Source organism: Eucyclogobius newberryi, unplaced genomic scaffold (assembly GCF_026437365.1).
Source record: "Eucyclogobius newberryi isolate DKJ021-1_F unplaced genomic scaffold, fEucNew1.0.hap1 SCAF_3, whole genome shotgun sequence".
Lineage (NCBI taxonomy): Eukaryota > Metazoa > Chordata > Actinopteri > Gobiiformes > Gobiidae > Eucyclogobius > Eucyclogobius newberryi.
The window spans coordinates 14,576,730-14,596,300 of NW_027315945.1; the positions used below are offsets into that span (position 1 = coordinate 14,576,730).

Consider the following 19,571-nt stretch of genomic DNA (forward strand, 5'->3'; position numbering starts at 1 on the left):
GTTCTTATAAACAATTTGTTATTATAGTTTAATTCTTTGTTCGAGCTTCATTAAGGCTAAAAAAGGTGTAGTTGATATAAAGTTGTACCAGATTCAGTAGTGTATTGTAAATTGGCCAAAACACTAACACACTGCACATGAGGTCACCAACATATGACTTTATATTGCCACATTTGATCATTGTGAATTTGGGTAAATTTTGCCACTTGACACACTACAAACTTAAAGGTTTGGACCAATCAGAGTCTCATATCCTCGTGGCGTGGCCAGCTTAGTAGTTCTCCCACATGTCAATCATTCCCTGCGTGCTACTGCACACCTGCAGGCACGTTCTGGCTTGTGCGCGTTCCCCTGGCTGCGCATGCGTGGTTGATATGACGGTGTGTGTTTAGCAAAGCTAGCAGCAAGTTCCTTCAGTGTAACTCCACACTTCAGACCACTAAGTACAAAAATGGCTGAGAGACGACAGAGAAAGACTGTTCGAGCTGCTCAGAAGAGACGGAAATCGGCGGAGACAAGAGATGTGATGCGGTTGCATTAATAAACAAAGGCACGTGTAGCAGCCAAAGGTTTGATGGCAGGCGGCCTCTTGGAAAGAACAGGAGGGTGGGGGGTGAGTGTGCGCATTCTTTCTAAAATAGAAGGCAATGACTCTCTCTCTAATGATAAAAAAAAAAAAAGAATCCCATTCCCCATGTTTTAGCACTGCTCAAACACGACCCTGCACGCATATACACCCTCCATTATAATTGTGGAACTAAATTACTGCCACCACTGGGAAATCGGAATTATTTTATGTTCGCTGTAGTCATTTCACGCCTGGAAGACTCTCACCTTTAACCGCGAGGTGTATGTCTGTCAATGCACCGCAGCCCGGGCTTTTCTAATACCGGAATAATGGAAGCATTCTCCCATTTTTAATTGGACATTGTCGGGACAGACATATCAATCCGGCTTCCGTGATGGCCTTTCCGTGTTTTCCGTAATTGAAACCTTACGTATTTTTCCCAACGGAATTTCGCCAAACAGGTGACTAAGATTGCTCGCTTCTTTTTCTCCTCCCTTTCGCGTCCGATTAATGAGTATAACGCTATCACAATGCTAAATATTCACATGATTAACTCAATAGCTCCGTTTTGTATCCAAAGTCCTTTCTGATGTGCCGCTTGCCTTGTCTCATTACAGATACCAGCAAAACTATTAAAACCTCATCCTCCTCTGTTTGTTTCCTGCCATTTTATATTCCAAAAGATTTCTATTAGCATTTTTGCAATTATCACCACGCAAAATTCTATTAAACTTCTTGGCAGTGAACTGGCAAGAAATGAGCGCCCTATTTAGCACAGTGAATCACAAAATATAGAGAAAACTCAACATGCTCAGTAGTATTGCTTTCCTTCGAATTTATGAATGAGTTTCAAATTTCAGGTATTCTCGGCATGAAGCTGACAAGCGAACTGAAGCCGGGCAAATAAAAACTGGCAGTCACGGGATGAATGACTAAATGTGCGGGTCACGATAAGAGAGAATTACATTTTTTACAAGACAGGGAAAACAAAAGGCTGGCACGGGGGGTTAAGGCTGGCACTAAACTGTTGGGGAATAAAAAGAAGCATCATTCTCGTGCTGTGGTTTAGGTAGTTTTCCTCGGTGGAAGATAGAAGTGATTTAGAGCTCATAAAAAGCACAGAGTATAGCCCCCAAAGCGCATATTGTAAAAAGCGTGATAGCGGATTGCAGCCTCTCTACCAGACTATATCAATCTTTGGTAGGTGTTCCTAATGGGGCTGTAAGAGACAGTTGCCATAGCAGAAACAGTACATTAATGACATGTTGTAAAAGTTGGAGGAAGATTTGTACAATAGGATGGCTTCACAGAGAACATAGAAATGTATAAATAGTGAATGTAATTAAGTTATTTAGAAGAAAATGGTATGTTGTCTTTTTCAGTTATTTAATTTACTTGAAAAACACTGAATCCTGTGATGAAATGGAATATTTTTGCTCAAACACAAGAACTTTTCCCCATCCTCCCCTCCTATTGGTCAGTCTGTCATGCTTGGACTGAGTGTCAGGTGAATTTAACCAATCACAGAGATGTTTTCAGGCAACGTTATAGGAACTTTAATGTATTGTAGATGAACATTTGATATAAATGTGTTTGTTGTTTTTTTAATGGCTATATGATATTTTAGAACACTAAGTGCAGTGATGTGGGCATGGATAAGGGGTAGGTGAAAACAGACTTTCTGAGCACTTGAGCCTCAGTTGCAGGACAATACAGGGTTACTCAAATAGTCTATGAGTATTCCATACAGGAATCAATCAAAATACTGTACAATTGAGTGAACTAATGATGAGGAAAAGCACATTAAAAGCTCATTAAAGTTGACAAGTTGTATAACATATCCAATTTAAACTTAATACAGAGGAAAAAATGAAGAGCCCAAACCCACAACAGTCGGCTTGATTCAACCAACTGATTGTTAGTCTGCTCTGGACAGCAAATAGATAACTGTCCCAGAGCATGCCCTCCTTCACAAAAAAAATTACTAAAAAATAGGTGCGAAGAAGAGAAAACTTGAGGCGAACCTTAGTGAAGGAGAAATGACGCGCATCCATTTGCAGACAGAGTTAAGTCTGTAAAGCCAGAAACACTTAAGACTTCAGAAGCAGCAGATGCCTCTATTCATCTCTTAATGGAGGATTTAAAAACAGCAGCATCAACTGTGATAAAATCTAAATTGTATTCTCAGCTCTAGAAATTGTATTTTTGTTGGCATGTCGCCCACTTCAACCTTGAAGGTTTTAACTTGGCATAAGTCTCAGTCAAATCCACTGTGATCACTCACAATGCCTCTTAAGTAGTGGTAAATAATGACACTTAATGAAAGCGTATAATCTTTGCACCTCTTTGAAACTCATATGCACTCTCAGTTTGTTTGGTCTACACCTGAAAAAAGTTATTCTAAAACTGTGCACGCGTCTGAAAATCAATGCATGTGGATACTAACGATACAAAGGGTATGTGAGAGCAAAGAAAGTATTAGGATAAAAATACCTACTTCTTAATTTTGCTGAGTGAAAACCAAATACCACACAGCTTTAATTTACCCTCTGCTTTTTGAGCTTTCTCACGTGGTATCAAATGGAATGATTTAATACTGTATAGTTTGACGTGGGATACAGCTGCAGCATGATACATTTTAATAGATAATAGACAATAGAATAGCTAAATAAAAACAGAGAACAAAACAATGCTATCATCAGTACACACCACTGGAGGGCAGAGTGCCATAATCACTCCATTCATTTAGATTGGGGACTTTTTGTCTAACACATAATTATTGCTTTCCTTCCTTGTTTCGTTCCTATTGATTTATTCTACCAAGTTGCAGACAAAGAATACAGTTGTCAGCTGTAAATGATTACAATCTGCCGCATTATTTATCTGCACATTATTTAAAGCCTATAAACCTAATTTACGACAAAGCTCCTCAAATCTTTCTTTGCCAAACCCTGCAGGCTGTCGGAGTGAGAGAATGTCTGAACAGCTGCAGTCGCTGAGATGAGCAGTATCTTCTACTGCTACAGCACCGGCAGCGAGACGAATCCAGAGTGTGTTATCGGTATACAGGTTAAACTGCAAAACAACGCACCGTCAGCACAGAGGAGCAGCCCCGCAGCCAAACCACATCAAAGTAATCAACTCGGAAATGTGAGAACACCAAGTGCCTGTCACACTATGAAAATGTACCCACTGTTTTATCTGGTACAAAGGAAATTGTGTTTAATAGCATTACAACAAACATTATTATGGATTAGGCTGCGATGTGCTGCGGTGGAGTTGCTATAGGAGGACTTTATGTTACATCTTAGAGGCAATAGACCCATTTTTGAAAAGCAAACTTAAATATTCTCTTTCATTTTTATTAAGATAATCGGATAAAAGTCAAATTGTGTGTCTTTCAACGTCAGAAAACACATAGCATTCTTGCTCTGAAATCACATTATATTAAGTGATCTATTATGTTATTTCGTGCGATATTAGATGATGTGATTCTGTATGCATTATTCTGGGGCGCCTTCTTCAAGAGGATTTGCATTCCATCCAACAACATGTATGCTGTTCTCCAAAAGGCACTTTAGCGAGACAAAAAATGTATATATTATTACGCTCGATAGCAATGTGATTGAACACTTCCCCTTTACAAATGCTATGGCATCTGGATCGATGAAAAACTCTCTTTCAACAAACAAGTACAAGAATAATCTTAAAGCCAGATTGCTATTCTTTAGAAATAAAAAGTGGTTTCCTCTTAATTATAGAAAACAGTTATTCCGGGCTATATTTCTCTCAGTGTTGGATTACGGTGACATTATTTTCATTATTTACAGTATATGCATTCTACAGCAACAGTCTTAAAACCTCTGAACTCAGTTTATCACTCAGCACCCCTTACGCTTAGGACTTTTTCTTTTTTTTTTTTCCATTTTGTCCATTATCTGATAAAAGGGAACTCTCAAGCTGCTTGATATGCTGTACATAAAAATAAAGCTGTAACCCTCTTATTTCCAGTCAGATCAATCACTCTGAGGATCAGTTTGAACTCCAAACCCTCAAATAAGAAATTACCGTAAAAGAAAAGCAAAACAATAATTTATGGATTCTTCTGATTTTTGCTTTATTACAAGTCCCTAAAACTCATGTTTAGTTGATTTACCTTCAGATTGTAAAAAAGCTCATTTTAGTGTCAATCAGACCTTACCTCCAGACACCAGCTTTACTCATTCATACATTTGAGCAAAAAACCTAGGTGAAATTTAAAATCTGATTCCCTGAGCAGAGCTTGTTTCTACTTATAATTAGAGGAAATAAAACATCACTGTCTAAAACTACAGTGTCTCAGCTTCACAGAAAGTTCAGCCAGATGTTTGTGCTCCAGAAGGTTCAGGAACAGCTTCAGTTTGAATTGGAACTCTTTTTTCCTCAGCATAAGGTTCATCACAGGAGAAGGATACAGAACTCTATACTCAGAAGTAGGATGGCAATCATTGGAGGCAAGAAGAGAACAGCGCTCTTATTTTATAAAGCTCTCATTGAGATCCAGCCTGATTATTTAAGTTTGCTGAACATCAGATCAAGAATTCGTCGATTAAGATCTCCAGACATTTTTTATTTTAGAGTTACACAGAGAGTCAATAAAGAGCTTGGGAAAAAGACTCCTAACTTACGGAACAAAATACAAAAAGATTTAATAATAATATTGTATGATACCGTATTTAAAAAAAAAAAAAATAATAATAATATATATATATATATATATATATATATATATATATATATATACATGTATTTACTTATATACATTTACTTATTGTATATATGTATTTACTTATTTAATGTGGTTACTGCAATACTACAGTATTTCATTATTTTATTTTATTGCATGTTTCCTTATGAGCTAATATTTGTACATCCTAATAATAATAAACTGTACATTTACCCACTCTCTATTTCCATCCTGGACATTTGTATATTTCCAGATTGAGCATGTGGTGCAGAACTGTGACTCTGCTATTTTATCAGCTCTGCTCCTTTCTGTATCGATATTGAATTAGCGAGCCAGCACATTTGAGCAGAAAAAGCCAGGTTGTGGTGCTGCGAAGCCGACAGAGAGTGCATTAATCATCACAGCCTCCTCTGCTGAGTACAGACAGGGAGCAACAGCTGCCGTTAACCACTACAGACTGCAGGAGGTTCAGCCATCACTTCTTGTTGTGCATTTTGACATCAGTCATAATGAATACCTCGGAGCGTCGCCTGGACTCCTCAGCACGTATTGCTTACTGTTGCAATGGAAAAGGTTTTTTGTTTGCATCTCTTTGCAGGAGTGTGTCATTGTTAGGAGAGCCGTTCTAGAGCGATAACACCATATATTGTCAATGCACACTTAGTCTCCTGAAAATAGCATACTGCAGAACTGGTCAAACTAGTCAGCGTACATGGCCAGATTTTATTTAAAAAAGCATATCACTGATGAGATTTTTGGAGTTAAAATATGATTAAAATATGTACACTGTGAAATAATCGGGTTTCTTTTCGATTATTTATATAAATCAGATAGATCAGATGAACAAACTTGTGAGGCTAAGCAGGACAGTGCCCGGTTAGTACTCGTATGGGAGACCGCTGGAACACCAGGTGCCACAGTGGGGCGCTAGAGGGAATGTCCCACACACTTCACCCACATTGCCTTTTAAGTGGAAAAGCACTATATTAATTCACTGTAATAATAATGTTGCCCCATATGTATACTAAGCACTATGTTGAACCTTTCCTGAATAGTTGTAGAATACTAAAAATACTACTTATGTCAAACAAGTACCATTAATGATTAAAGTAAAAGTACTACTACCTCACAGACCAACCCCGGTTTGTGAGAGCCCGGGACTGTGTGTCTGACACTCGGACCTGCAGTGTGGGGGTGCCCCAGGGCACTGTCCTCGCGCCCTTTCTCTTCACCCTTTACACTGCAGACTTCAGACATGACACGGACAGCTGTGTCCTGCAGAAGTTCTCTGATGACTCTGCCATCATCGGACTCATCACGGACGACGATGACGCGGAGTACAGAGGACTGGCGCAGGACTTTGTGGACTGGTGTCAGCGGAACCACCTCCTCATCAACACGGGGAAGACCAAGGAGATGGTGGTGGATTTCCGCAGATGCCACCCCACTGCCCCCTTACCAGTGAACATCCAGGGACGGGACATTGAGAGAGTGGACTCATACAAGTACCTGGGTGTTCATCTGAACCAAAAAACTGGACTGGACTCATAACACAGACGCACTGTACAGGAAGAGCCAGAGTCGGCTCTACCTCCTGAGGAGACTCAGGTCTTTTGGAGTGACAGGGCCAATCCTGAAGACCTTCTATGACTCTGTGGTGGCATCAGCTCCTGTAGGTGTGGTTTGCTGGAGCAGCAGCATCACAGAGAGGGAGAGGAAGAGGCTGGACAGAGTCATCAAGAAGTCCAGCTCCGTCCTGGGCTGTGCTCTGGACTCGGTGCAGGAGGTGGGGGACAGAAGGGTCCTGGCTAGATTCACATCTATGCTGGACCATGAGTGTCGCCCCCTGCAGGACACTCTCTCCGCTCTGGAGAGCGGTTTCAGTGAGAGACTGATCCACCCTCGCTGTGTGAAGGAAAGGTTTCGCAGGTCTTTCCTTCCTGCTGCTGTCAGACTTTATAACAAACACTGTTAGTCCTGAACACTCGCAATACTGACCTAACCATGTGCAATTACTGTCGTGATTCATGTGCAATTACTGTCGTGACACATATTCATGTGCAATTACTGTCGTGATCACATGCAATGGTATTTATTTATTTATTTTATCTTTATTATTTTTCCCCTCTATCCCTTGTTGGGAAATGGGAGGTTTTGTCTATCGGAGTTTTTGTTTATAAGAGATCTTCTATTGAGAGTGTTTTTCAAACTTCCTATAAGTGATCTGTTCTTTTCCTCTGTATCTACCTCTGTATCTACCTGCGTTGCTACAATGAAATTTCCCCATGTGTGGACAATAAAGGATTATCTTATCTTATCTTATTTTGTATTGAAAATGGCCTTCAATTGTAACCAAAAGAGTGTTTTATTATTGTTGTGGTAAGCAATCAAAAGCAGTATCCCGTATCCAACTGTTTCGTTAATATCAAATCAAGCAGTGTGAAATGGGGGCGAGAGTAGGGAAAGACATCCAACATGTATGTTCTGGCAAGTCCTTTCCCAGCATGCACACTCCAACCTAACCCTAGTAATCTGAGCTGTTATTTTCAGGTACATACTGTGGATTAAGTTAGAGGTGGAACAAAAATCGCATTATAAACCTTGTCTAAAACCTAAATACCGCACAAACGATTTCTGTTATGTGTCTGTAAACGGGTGACCGCGCTGTTTGAGAGTCCGGGAGCATGTCTTTGTAAGGACTGAGTAATGTACAATATAAAACACTGGCCTAATGAGCCGGGATGGCAGAGGCGATTATTCAGGAGGTTGTTGGGGCTCCTGGATAAGGCCACCTCATGCTGTGGTTACACCTGCATGTTCTGAAAGTGTGCCCCGATCCAGGACACCTACCCACAATGCACTTTGTATGATCCATGGCTGGCTGGAACACATTTATTTTAAGATACTCCTGTTGCGTTTTGGACAGTGTGGTATAATTGTTTTCATTATATGGTTTCTTACCTGACACTAATTTAAAACCTTCCATTTAGATCTCAACATTATGGGAGTATCAGTACAAGCAGTAATACACATCATTTCCTCCCGTAAAACTAACTAAATGAAAAATTCTGATGAGAATTAAAGCGATTATGTAGCCTATGTACTTTTATTTTGACTGATTCATACATTTTTGAGTAAATTGTCCTGCATTTGAGGCTCCAGTGCCCAGAAAAGTAGTGTTTTCACCTAAAACATTTCTGGGTCATTATTAGGATTCCAAGATGTCACATGTTTCAACAATGAAAACAGGTAAATGAAAATCCTCTGTTTCCTACGGTGAAATGCCACTTTGAAGAGTTAGTTCTGCAGTTTTGAACAAGAAGTCAATGGACCTGTTTCGATTAGTAAGCCCTTTTAGCCACAAAGTTGCAGTCTATAATGAACTGAAATGAAATGTGAAGAAATAATCTGTTATAGTTTCAGACTAAATTCAACCACAGCCAAACCTGTGTGGTTGTTTTATAGAGCGGCCATAAACTTAACACCGCATATCATAAAGAGCCCTTTTGGGAATCATCTGGCAACAAAGTGAGAAACTCTTTTGAATTTGGGATTTTATAATCAAGTTGAAAGCCACAAAACCTTTACATTACGTAAAAGTAATTGTAAATGCATCAACAATACAAAAAAAAAACTTGATTTGAACATGCTTACTTATCTGAAGATAGTCATTTTATAAAACAGACAGAAACATATACTACCTTAAGATACTTAGTAGAAAAAGCTTCAGTTGTAGTCATCTGGACTCAGTTTGAAAAAATATTTTAAACTGAGTCCAGATGACTACAACTGAAGCTTTTTCTACTATGGAACACGCCTGGACGAATGAGGGATTACACCAACATACCTTAAGATACCTTTCATTTCAACAATACTAAAGTTACTGTTCTTCAAATCTCCACTGCATTTCCGCCCTTCTCTTATCATTGCTAAGTTATCTTCCCATCTGCTTTTGTCCAGTACTTCTATCCACTCTGATGCATTAACTTCTACACTAAACACACAAAGCCAGGAGATCTTTGCTTGCTGATCTATGTAGGACAAGCGGCAGGGTGTCCGGCGTAATAAATGAGGAAGATGAATGTTGGGGATATGTTCATTTGAAAGCACTTGCCACTGAGGGTAGCACAGAGGGTGGAGCTGTCCTGTCCGATTTGCTTTAGAATCAAACCACGGCTAAATTGGAAATCGTGAATCACTCTGACACCATTGGCACAAGATGGATTACTCCAGTTAAGGGCCGACTGTTCTTTACTTTGCTTTTGCTTTTAAAGAAATCATACAAAAATGACTTTCTTCTGACAGACTGAAAAGGGACAGCAGGAGGCGGAGACACTACAAAGCGTTGGGTTTTATCAGCCAGGCACTACAGCATCCAAAAGCTCTGGGCCACACAAAGAGGATGGCTGAATATTTGATCAACTGTCTCAGGTATAATAAGGATTGCCAAACTACACCTTCCTGCAGGGGGGAGATAGAGCTTTAAGCTGGGCTATGTCTCCCCAAGATGTAAGGGACAGGAATGTTTGATGTTTAAAATATCCAATCTCTCCTAATGCTGTCCCATCTTACTTATCTCTGAAGTTTGCTGCAGCGACGACAACAACAACAACAATGGATACAAGGAGGGTTGAGGTCATTTCATTGCACAGATTGTTAGTAAAGTGACCGTTTGACCTTCACCGTTATGTCTTAGCCTATATATAAATACTGTTCCATCTTGATGTATTACTAAGCATTACACAAAAATAAATACAATAGCATTCCTTGCAATACTTTGCTTTACTGGTTATTACTGGTGTTTTTTCCTTTACAATTCCAGCAGTATTGCAGCGATAAACCTGAACAAAATTATACAACATTTAAACTATACATTTCACAAAAACATATTGGCCAAGATTGTACTAAAACATAAATTGAAATAAAATAAATCACCAGTTTGAACATTTTTTGAACAATTACACAATAGTTATGATTTAAGAAAAATAATAACACCTGATAACACATCTATATTTTTAGCTTTAACTTCTTTTTATTTTTTATGTCAATGCATTTTGAATGTCGCTTATTGATGACATAGACAGAAGGATTCCATTATATAACTTTTTTTTTCTTGACAAACTGTCACTTGATTGTTGTACAACCAAAGTAACAAATAGAAAAAACATGTACTTTACATACATTAACTGTCCCTTTTGTCTATGAGTGAGTGACACTGAAAAATGAACCAAAAATGTTCTAACATTGAATACATTTTGTTATTTTAAGGTGAATAGGAAAACATTTTAATTTTAAAGATATCAATTGGAAACTTCTCCTGTCATTTTCTCACATACATAACAAAAAAACATGTATTAGAGATTTTTCTTTGTGTGATGTTTTCATATAGAAATTAAGCATTTTATGGCTAGAAATAGCTAAATTGCACATATATTGGGACATTTAAATCTGAAAAATCGACTGAGCCAGGTTAAATTTTTGTGGTCCATTTTGCTACTTTAAGTGGCGATCTTTATTTCATTATGGGAGAAAATTACCTTTGAATTTACAATGTTCCGTATCAATCTATCGATAAGTGGACTAAATTAAATGATAAAACATTTTTTGGAGCAGATTAAACCGTTTTGCTGTTTCCATATGAAAGCATACAGAATTAAGAGAGAGCAAAGTGACCAAAAAACTGAAATATTGAAAACAAAATAATACCTCAATTTGTCACTTTATTGACATAGTAACTGTAACCAGCAAACTTGGTATTGGTGAAAAACAAATGCGTCAATGTAGCACTAAGCCATACATGTGAACAGTGAGTGCTGTGTCTGTGCTCACCTTTGCCCAGGCTAATCGGGGGCTGCAGCTCATTGCCCTGCAGTAATCTAGGGCCCTCCTCACACCTGAGACCAGCGGTGTGGGCCCTGAGAGGAGGCAACCGCCTGGCAACCCGCCCTGATTGCTTTCTTCACTCTCCGGAACTCCACTCTGTAGATGCCATTAACCAGCTCCACGCAGTGTGATCCCAACTGGACCGTGCCATTAACCCTGTACATAGGGAGCTGTTTACGGACACACACACAGACAAACACATATACAGTATGCTGGGTTTCCATGCCTTGATGGGGACATTAAATTGACTTATATTCATTTCCAGGAGAGAGACACTAACCTTAAACATAATTCTAACTTGCCCGACCTTAACCTAGTCCTAGACCTGGACAATGACTTCAACCGGAATTAATCAATTTCTCAACTTTCAGTCTCCAAAATGTTATGAACACCTGACCACGCGCACATGCATTCACACGACTACACACAGGACTTCACAACCAGGTGGATTCAGAGATAACAGCTGTGGCAGAGATCTCCCACAGACTCCCATGTGGCTTTGTGAGCAGGAGAACGCAGAGCAAGGCTGACCTCTGCTGGAAACAAGCTCTAATAAATAGGACGGGTACATTTAAATACATACCACAGGCAGGCGCTACACATACAATCCTTAATCAAAAAATAATAACTCAAACATCTATTTACGATGCTATTACTGCAGCAATAAAGAGATCACAAAATGAGAGACAAGTAGTCTAATATAATCCCTTATCACGCTCCCTGAGGCCGCTGTTGCAGTGATGGGAAGAATACTTTGAAAATATATTTTGTAACAGAATACTGAATGCCTGCATTAAAATGTATTGTGTATATTCTGCATAACAGTTATACATTTAGTTACCACTGATAGAGAATAATATGTATTTTTGTCTTACATCACACATTTTATGATCAAACACTGCCATGTCATTTGATATTAGGAAAGAAAAGTGTATTCTGAAAACCACAAAATGAAAGAACAATGCGGGAATATAGTTATGTATTTATAATGTGTATTATTTCAGTATACACAGGCTATTTAGTCACTCCCCAACACTGGTTGTATCTTTGACAGAAAAAGCTGTGAAGTCTGGCAGCTGATTTTGAAATAAGGCGGGTTGACTTTTAATCATGCCTAAGGACCTTTGTCATCTGAGACCTAGGATGACTCTAACTGATGAAGTTGATAAGCCATTGTCACATGGGTGTGGCTTTCATTCTTGTCCGATAAAAATGACAGATTGTCCCACTCCTGACTGACTGGTAGGGAAAGCACTAGGGTCAGGGTTACTTATGTGCAGGACTCCACATATTGAACCCACGCCTGCCCATTAAGTCCTAAAAGTAAAACAACTGGTTTAGCCCCATAACAAAAAAGAGAAATAAACCTCTAATCTCCTGCTATTGTTGCCATGTTGTCATTATAGGTCTGTGCTGTTATAGCTTACTAAAACATAATCTAACACAATAGTACATTATAATACAATACAAGCCAATTAAAACAAGGCTCTGCTCTTAGACTGACCATCAAACTCAAGGAGGTGGTGTGAGTCATGAGGACACTGTGTGGGGCAATAACAGGGCTGGAAACTAAAGAAATAGCCTAATTTACTGTAACTGAGTGCAATTTTTGGTAAACCTAATGTTCCTACTTTATGGAGTAGCCAATATTTACTTGTAATGGACTCATTCTTGCATATAGGATACTTTTTCTTTTTTTTTTTTAAATCATATAAATAACTGAGTGGGCCTACTGTAGAATGTCAGGCTGTGGGACTTCTACATATCCCCTTTTTAAAATAGTAAACTGTAGCCTATCTATTGTTCAAATCATGACTTAAAGGTTAGCAGGGGGACGGGTAGGAGCCTATAGGCTGTTTGTGTGAGATAGGCCTACACTTGACTAGGCTTTAGTTAGTGCTCAAGTGTAGCATAAAGCCTAAAACAAACTTATGCTTTGGTCAAAGGTAAAATCCCACGAGGAGTCTGTCGTATGTCTCCCTGAAACGCAGCCTTGATCGAAAAGAAACATAGAGAGCCTATTCTCCTGTTCATGTGCATCCTGTTCCTCCTCTTGTGTGTTTATTTACCTGTTATCTTGCTGACATTATGAATAATCAGTCAACTTTATTCCGCAGAGGGGACAAACCAGGAAGTGAGCGCATGGCGCCGGTGTCTGCTTGAGGAACAGGGAAGAAAAAGCCTCATTTCCCGGGAGGGAGGCGCCTTGGAGTCGAGCCCATTCAGCCATTCAGCCTTCTACTGTAAAAGGAAACACTGACCTCTGCGGAAAAGCAAAACACGAGGTAAAGACAAAACTGAAGCGTACTTGGCCGGTGCGTTTATATTTGACGTGTTCGTGAAGTGCGTCCGTCATTTACCTGGCGCTCGCGCTTACGTTACGTCGTGTTTACCTGTTGTCACCTGTCAGGTAGGCTACGTCCTGTACCTTTTGTGTTCTCAAGTGTTCTCTTTTCTTAGACTCCTTATGGCTTACTCAACCGTGCTAAAAGAGCAGATTTAAAAGATTCTGTGTAACAAAGTGTTGTGTTATTATGTTGTAATGAACTGTGTCATGTCCCTGTAGATCTGTCTTCTTTATTTTCAAGGGCGCATTGCATTGACTCTTTAGATTTAAACTAAAATGATTTGAGGAATTTGGTAATCCATCTAAAGCTTCAAACCTTATTGTCTATTAAATAATGTTCCACTTATGAGTTATGTGTCAGTGTGTGTCATTTTTATTGTCACATGTTCTCATTTCGATAGCCTTTTCCCTCTCTTCCTCTCTAGGTAAATCAGATGTTTTATAATGGCACTGCCCAGCCAGAACCCAGCTCCTGACCCAGCAAAACCAGACAGCGTCGAGCTTCAACTCCGAGTGAACTTCTTCAGAAAGCTTGGCTACTCTTCAAAGGACGTGGAGGCTGCCCTGAGGAAGCTAGCCCTGGACACTGACACCAACGCCGTCCTGGAAGAATTGGTTCGGAACGGGGCCCGGGCAGCACCCTGCATTACAAATTCAGACAATGATGAGAGGAGCGCAGGGTTCAAGATCCCTCTGCTGCCTCCCAGCTGGACCTCTGGACCCTCCAGAAGCATGCCAGAAGCTGTGAACAAGAAGCATACAGAGGAGGAACTCAGACCTGTTGTTATTGATGGCAGCAATGTGGCTATGAGGTAAGGTTATGTTCTATTTTCTAATTAGTGCATTGAAGTTGATGTGTTTAAATGTTGCTTGCGAATCACCACCAATCGCAAACAGAAATAGATAATATGTGGCTTATTCTGAGCTTTCATCCAGTCAGTGCTTGAGGACTTAACTAAGCCATTGATAATGGTCAGCTTGTCTCTTCACAACTGCTTTTGTCATCTATTCTTCCTGACTCTGAAACATGCTTGACAATGTGGTGTTGAAATCGCACTCCCTGCCTTTGCCTGCGCATGTTCTGTTCCGCGCCAATATGCAAATATATAGTTTACTTCAAAGGTGACTTTTACTACTTATTTATGCTATTTTTCTTTGTTTGTGCACCTGCTTTCTTACAGCCACGGCAATAAGGAAATCTTCTCCTGTCGAGGCATCCAGCTGGCAGTGAACTTTTTCCTGGACAGAGGTCATAATGATATAAAAGTGTTTGTTCCCACTTGGCGCAAAGAGCAACCCCGACTTGATGCCCCCATTACTGGTGAGAATACAAATGTACAAGCAAGAAAACTTTGGGATCAGGCAGGACACATTGGAACTTTCACACAGTTTTTTGTCCAAAGACGCTCACGACACACACATTTTCCCAGCTTACCCTAGTTTAGCATTAAAGGAAGCAATCATTCAGGTAATTGTTGCAGGAAAGCGTTTGCATTTTCATCTTCCCAGAATTATGTGAACGGGTGAGTTCCTGCTTGGTTCTCAGCCAGATACAATGTTATCAGGACAATCATCTGGTTAGTGACACATGTTGTATGATGTAATACATAACACAAATATCACAGAATAAGGAACTGTGAATGAATTAATCTGCTCCTGTAAATGTATGAAACCAACTAACATTTAAATCAGATTCCCCTTATTAAGAAGAAAATATGATTACAACCTAATTCTAGTCTTGTTGTTTATGTTTTTCACCTGGAATGGTCAGGGGTTTATGTTGTGACTGAGCTTCACTTACAATTAGACCTGTTTTTGTCCAGACTCAATTGCTACTTCCTTCGGAGTTTTGACCCTGGTTGCTATGGACCCGCTTTAGAACTGACCAGTCATTTAGCTAAATTATTTACTCACAGTTTAGTTTTAGATAAGTACTGCAGTCCAAGCTTAGCTCATGGTTTGTTGTTGCTAAATATAAATTGCCTTTCTTTCCTTGAGTCACGCTCTAAAAAAAATCATATTTTTTTTAAATTGTGCGAAAACAGTAAGGGCTGTATTAATGTTGTCATGGCGCTTTAACAACAAATCTTATCTTCAGCCATCATTCAAAGAATAGAAACCAGTATATCACGTTTTGAATTCTCCTTTGTGGGTGGAAATGTCCAAAGGTATTATTTTTATTGTTGATTCCCTCAACAAGGAAGTCAGAAAAAGCTTACAGTGAAGCTGGGTAATCCCCATCAGGAAGTACAGCTGTATTTGTTCTTCCACACCTAGTTTACGATTGAGTTTAGCCTGAGCTATGTGCTGACTGCCTCCACAAAGACTTACTAGTGGGTCTGAGTGCTTTGTCTATGCATCAATACTTTACAAGCATTGCACATTCAAACAGTGCATGGTTCATTTCATTTTACATGTAGAGCATACACACTGTAGGCTGTTTTCATTCATTTTTTGTTGAGTTAAGAGGATATTGTACCTTAGACAGATTTGTTTGTACCTGTCCTTTTGTTTAGTGGTAGAGTGAGGTTTCTAGCACACTCCGGCAGGTAATCGAAGAAGTGCAAATTGTTGAAAAGCGTAGTGTGTTCCTATTAATGTACTGTGCATTATACATTTGAATTATTTCTAACAAATAAGTAGTATTCTCATTCATGTTTTTCCTACTCAGATCAAAACATCCTGACAAAACTTGAGAAATGTGGCATCCTTGTCTTCACTCCGTCTCGTCATGTCAGGGGCAAGCGAGTGGTTTGTTACGATGATCGCTACATTGTCCAGGTAGCATCTGAGTCTGAGGCCGTGATCGTATCCAACGACACCTACCGCGACCTCCAAGGGGAAAGCTTGGAATGGAAAAAATGCATTGAGGAGCGGCTTTTGATGTACTCATTTGTGAATGACAGGTGAGCTATGAGCCTCTTTTACTTGAAGGGCCTGTCCTGTTACACCCACTTCCTCATGTGAACTTGTCATGCATTTGCAAGGAGGGTTTTCTCCAGTGTGTAATTTGTTGCACACATCACTTGGCTAATATGTTACATGTAAATAACTGCGTGTGTGTTTTCAGATTCATGCCGCCAGATGACCCTCTTGGTCGCCATGGCCCTACTTTAGACAACTTCCTCCGCAGAAAGCCCCTCCCTACAGAGCAAAAAAGACAGCTTTGTCCTTATGGTGAGGCATCACATGTTGTGATCACTGGTTGTTGTTTGTGTAGGCCATAGTCCTGACACTATATAGTGTTTTCTCACATAAGTTCAGTTTTAGAGCTAAGCCCTGTTTTGACACTTCCTTCATTTAATTTTTTGCTCTGTATTGTATTGAAACATAAAGCCAAATTAACCCACAACTGCAGTGAGGTAGATCAGAAACAGTGATCCAAGTTTGTACTATAATCTTCTATTTGCAAACCATCTATTTAAGCTGACATTTTGTGTTTTTCCGTTGCAGACAAAAAGTGCACTTATGGCATCAAATGCAAGTTCTATCATCCAGAGCGGACCAACCAGCCCTATATGTCAGTGGCCGATGAACTGAGAGAAAAAGCTCAGATTTCCTCAACTGAACCAAAAGCCCAATCATCACCAAAGCTCTATTTGGGAGATGCAGAGTCTGTCAAAAGCTTCCAGGTTAGCGAAAATGTACTTTTGTACAGGGATTCTCATGGCAGCAGTCAGAATCACATACAAGTTACTGGAGAGCACAGTCGGCATGAGTGGGCGGGGCAGCATCAGTTCGTGCCCAATCCTTACTATGCCAATGGCTCTCAGGAGTACCTGGACTCAGGACTGGGCTCTTGCGACAGCCTCAGTAACTCCCACCAGCTGTGGCCCCAGCAGCAAAGTCAGGCCGGCTCTGGATCGAGACATGCATCTGTACAAGAGAAAAACAACATGAGTCAGTCCTCTTACTACTGTTCCTACGCACTCCCCCTGTCCACCGGTCAGCAAGCTGACAGAAAAATGGAGGAACAACCCAAATACAACTACGCTTACCCATGCAATATTTCAAACAAAGGCAGCCTACCACTCCATCTTCAATACAACGGACCTCCTCATTTTCAACAGAATTACAGGTCAGACCCGTACCATGGTATGCCACAAGCAAGGACAAATACCCCGGGGACTCATTCCCTTCATCCTAACGGCCCATACAGTGCCCCCCAGTACAACCCATGGGCTCAGCCAAAACCCTTTGATGCAAGTGACCCAAACAAGATGGTACTACGCTGTAAGTTACAAGCAGTTTTTAATCCCAGCGATGTAGATATGGTGATGGGAATGTTCCCACATCTAACAGACCTTGAAAAGCTGGCAGTGGAGATACTGAAAATAAAGACTGAGAGGGAAAACCATGACTCAGCACTTTACTATAATAACCAGCTTTATTAAAAGAGCTAATTATTTTCTGTAACTTGAATAGTGAGTTGGCAATAAGCATTATACCAAGTGCCAATGTACTTCTCCAGGTTAGGGACCACCACCCAGATTATTATTACTTTTTCTTAAAGAACAATTCATGTGAAATTGATTGTATGGCATTTGTGTCAAACGCAATATGGACTACGTATATTTTAATTGCAACAATTCTCTAGAGCTGTATTTCTAGAGTGTGTACTGTTGATACATATTGTGTCATGTTGTTATTGATGTGAGTTCTCATGATGACTGTGAGTATTATATTTTTGGTGATTTTATTGTCAGCCTTCATGTAGTTGTGCATTGTCCATTCATGATAGGATTAATTGTAAACAGAATCATTCCAGGAAGTCACAGGGATTGTTTTTCAGTTGCCAAAACTGATTCTGTTATTACCGTTTACCAGGAACAAGATTCTGTTTCACAACATGTTCCCATAAATGGTGCGATACTACACAGGTATTTGTTTAACCAATTTATTGCATATGGAAACAAATGAAATCATACATTAGTATAAACTTTATCTAATGGTATCAAGTTCTCAAAATATGAATGTAATCACAATTATGTAAAAAGTCTGCAATAAAAAAATGAAAGTGAAAAATTCTCATGATGTTTTTCAGTTAACCAAGATAGTTTACGTACACAATGTACCTTTCTAACATTTACTATCCAGAATTTCCTCAATGTAAGCCAGAGGATTTTCAAATTGCCTGCTCAGGTTATAAGATGGAACAAATCACAAACTCTGGGAGAAAAGGTCACTGAATATGTGTCTTTGTACACATCTCTATGTTCCCCAAAGGGCTCCAACAATGTCAACTGAACCAACTAAGGGTGCCACTGAATAACAATAGAGCACGACTCTCTGTAAACTAAAACTACAATTCTAACTCTGACTTAAATTTGCAGAGCCTTGACATACTGTATCACCTTGTGTCATCAAATGAAGTCTTAAGCTTATGGAATTGAAATTTCAAATATCCAGTACAAATAAAGCAAGACACTTTTAAGACATTAGGATAGCATATATATTTTGGACATTATCTAATGACATGCAACAGATATAATGACAGACAAGGAAACAGGATTTAGTAATTTGCATAGTGCACATCACTGGCATTACGTCAATTTTTGAAACTAGGCCTGTGTAACGGAAATAAGATCAGATTTACATGGTGTGACTTTCCCTGGAGCCAAGGTGTAGTAGCTTCTTTGACAAAAAGGGGATTCTTTGTTTTGTAAACAGAACCTGAAAAAAAAAAGAGGTTATACATGAAATATGCTTTTCAGTATCAAAATCAGCATTTTAAAAGGCATTTGATGAGACATATTTTTAATTTCTATGATTTGATTTATTTTATATTTGTAACAGTTTAGTAGTCAGATCATAATAAGCATTGTGATAAATGCCGTGGCCATTGCCTCAACACAACACCAGATTCTTCACTGACCTCTAGTGGCTGGAGAGAGTATCCTCGGGGTAAAGACGCAAAATATATGGGTTTGTCATCTCTTTTTCAATAGAATTTCAAATAAATCAAACCAACGGACAGTGGACAGACAAAACTTTAATATAAACATGAAAAGTGAAAAGCTGTTGTAGTTGGTCCAGATGGGACTTTT

General features: G+C 39.5%; 1 protein-coding gene across 2 annotated transcripts; it reads left to right on the forward strand.

The window, feature by feature from the left end:
• Window positions 1-13,370: 13,370 nt before the first annotated feature.
• Window positions 13,371-18,254, forward strand: zc3h12aa (zinc finger CCCH-type containing 12Aa). Of its 2 annotated transcripts, none has more exons than XM_072461180.1 (6): window positions 13,371-13,462; window positions 13,950-14,336; window positions 14,706-14,845; window positions 16,196-16,430; window positions 16,595-16,701; window positions 16,978-18,254. In XM_072461180.1, exons 2-6 carry the CDS (start codon window positions 13,969-13,971, stop codon window positions 17,916-17,918), a joined length of 1,791 nt encoding a protein of 596 aa, XP_072317281.1. In that variant the 5' UTR covers window positions 13,371-13,462; window positions 13,950-13,968; the 3' UTR covers window positions 17,919-18,254. The 2 variants fall into 2 exon arrangements, with proteins under 2 accessions (XP_072317281.1, XP_072317280.1); XM_072461179.1 differs by lacking the exon at window positions 13,371-13,462 and adding an exon at window positions 13,482-13,587.
• The last annotated feature ends 1,317 nt before the right edge of the window (window positions 18,255-19,571 follow it).

Coding starts and splice junctions, on each gene's coding strand:
- zc3h12aa (XM_072461180.1), top strand. CDS start 13,969: ATGGCACTGCCCAGCCAGAACCCAGCTCCTGACCCAGCAAAACCAGAC. Junction 14,337..14,705: donor GGCAGCAATGTGGCTATGAG/GTAAGGTTATGT, acceptor GCTTTCTTACAG/CCACGGCAATAAGGAAATCT. Junction 16,431..16,594: donor TACTCATTTGTGAATGACAG/GTGAGCTATGAG, acceptor GTGTGTTTTCAG/ATTCATGCCGCCAGATGACC.